Source organism: Verticillium alfalfae, genomic scaffold (assembly GCF_000150825.1).
Source record: "Verticillium alfalfae VaMs.102 supercont1.4 genomic scaffold, whole genome shotgun sequence".
NCBI classification, from domain to species: Eukaryota; Fungi; Ascomycota; class Sordariomycetes; order Glomerellales; family Plectosphaerellaceae; genus Verticillium; species Verticillium alfalfae.
This window is the reverse complement of record NW_003315035.1, coordinates 2,149,383-2,151,714: the sequence shown is the minus strand read 5'-3', so window position 1 is coordinate 2,151,714 and position 2,332 is coordinate 2,149,383. Positions and strand designations below refer to the sequence as shown.

Genomic DNA, 2,332 nt, shown 5'->3' with positions numbered 1-2,332 from the left:
TGCTCTGGCTTACGGCCGTGGCCTCCGCGAGCACGGCCGGCACCAGAAGGAGCCCTGAGCAATCTCGGGCTGAGCTGGGGCGCTCGCGCCTTCGGCGCCATTCTCAGGAGCGGCATTGGGGCCGGGGAACTGGAAGCCGGATGTTGTACGCTTCTGTTGAGCGATGTCTGCAGCCTTCTTCGCGTCTGCGAGCGCCAAAGAGTGTCTACGCTGATGGCCACCACCGCCGGCGCCACCGCCGCGGCCGCGGCTGGCGCCGGCATTCTCACGACCCTGGGTGCCCTGGTTCTCGAAACTACCAAAGGCAGAGCCGGAGGCACCAGAGGAGGGAGCGGGAGGAGGTCCCATACCCATGTTGGGGAGGGCCGACTGGTTGCGGCGGTGGGCCATGGGCTGGGTGGGAGGAGCCAGATTCTGCTGAGGGATCTGTTGAGGGAACTGGAAGGCATTCTGGTGGTTCATGCCGGGCATGGCTGGCTGCAAGGGATTGAAAGCACCGCCGGGGCCGAGTTGTTGGGTCGGGGGGATCATGCCCATGTTCATGTATTGTTGCTGAGTAGCTTGAATCTGCTGCTGCTGCTGCTGCAGAAGCTCGATCTGCTGCTGGATAGCGAGTTGTTCCACTGCAGAATTGAAAGGTCCAGTCAGCATGTGCTACTCGAGGAGTGGTACACGGAAACACATGGAGGGGTGGTTCGGGGCCGTCGGATGACGCATGACGACTGGCGAGGATACAGCCGGTCATCAACGGATAAAACAAGAAGCAAGGGGCATCACTTACTGCCAGGGTTTTGGAACATGCTCACTAGCGGCGTCAGCTCCGAAGGGGCTTCTGCGGTGCGCAATGTGAAGCCTACGCCCCAGCAGGGCCGTGGACACCGCCTGTCGGCGGCGCCTGGGCCTGGGCCTGGGCCGGCTGCTGGGGCTGCTGCTGTTGCTGCTGCTGCTGGTCCATGTTGGATACGGCGCAGGAGTTGCACGTCGTGTGCGCGTGTTGGTAGTCGTCAGAGGTATCCTTGCTGGTTGGCAGTGGGGATGGGATTGCAGGTATGTGGGTTGTATGTGGTCTTGTTGGAAGACGTCGGTCGTCGAATTTATCTCGACGTATGGGTTTGAATGTCTAAGGACGGTGGAGGAGTGTGAGTGTGTACTCGTGCACACGGAGCGGTAGATGGGAGGGGGGATCCAAGGAGGGTGTAGATGGATGTACGGCAACTTGTGAGTTTGTGTTTGTCCAATCTTGCGTGGTCTGTCGGGTATGGCGGGAGGTCCAATGTAGGTAGGTAGGGAACGAGCTGGAGCTCTACAGAGTCAGAGCAAGGAGCGTGGAGAGACACGACAAGATGGGTAGGTAGATTTTTGGAGGGGTAGGTTCGAAGAGAGGGTCAGATGGATGATGTAGAAGGATGGATGGCCCTCTCTTGGAGAGACCGGGAGAGAGCTGTGTGGAAGCAGGATGGACGCTGCGATCGTGGGTGGTGAATTGTGAAGGCGAAGACGAGGGTGGAAGCAGAGGCAAGGTGGAGGGAAGGTTTGGATGTGGTCGTGGTTGCTGCAGCTGGGGGGGGGGGAAGTTGGGGTTAGGCCAGCAACAGCCCAGACCAGGTCCACCTGGGCGACTGGCACCCGGGCGGGCTAGGGCCGCCAAAAAGAGGAAGCCAAAAAGAGGAAGAAGGGGAGAGCAACAGCCCACCAAGCCTGGCCCGAGCACATTCATTGACCGGGCAGCACCTGCCCACCGGCGTGTCCACCAGAACCTACTGCCTTCCTGGGGACCTACCATACATGGGCAGGGACAGCCAGCTACAGCAACAGAACGGCAACAGCCTGCCAGCCAGCAGCAACGGCCAGGCTGGAAGCAAAGCACAGGGCATCCCGTGTTCCACCAACAGCTCCACCCCTGTGTCGAGCCCACCCGGTGCTCTGAACCGGATTGGGGGGATATATGGGCCTTGGGGGCGAGACTGGATCGCCCCCTTCCCCTGCCTGGGGCTATTGATTCGCCCCAGAGCTTACGGGGGGCGCACTACCTGGTAGCCCTCCCGAGACCCCAAGTGGAACTGCCGCCACTGACCGCCCGGGGTCGTGGCCCAAGTCCCTAGGTGCAGCGCTCCTTGAGTCTGAGCGGACATTATCTGCTTGTGGCTCGACGTCGTTCTTTCGGAAAAATGCTGATCGGGTAGCTCGGGGGGTTTGGTTCCATTGTTTGGAAGGATATGATTGCATACATGCTGTACGTATGTGGGTGCGGAAGTATTTGATGGTCAGTAGGTTGTTCCTAGTACAAGGCAGACACAAGAGTTTCCTGTTGGGTGGGCGACGGTTGTGTATG

General features: G+C 60.1%; 1 protein-coding gene across 1 annotated transcript; it reads right to left on the bottom strand.

The window, feature by feature from the left end:
• Positions 1–9: 9 nt before the first annotated feature.
• On the bottom strand, positions 10–471 carry VDBG_04127 (conserved hypothetical protein; the record flags this gene model as incomplete). The annotated part of the gene is made up of 1 exon (XM_003006128.1): positions 10–471. The coding sequence occupies one exon, from the start codon at positions 469–471 to the stop codon at positions 10–12; it is 462 nt and encodes a 153-aa protein (XP_003006174.1).
• Positions 472–2,332: the final 1,861 nt, after the last annotated feature.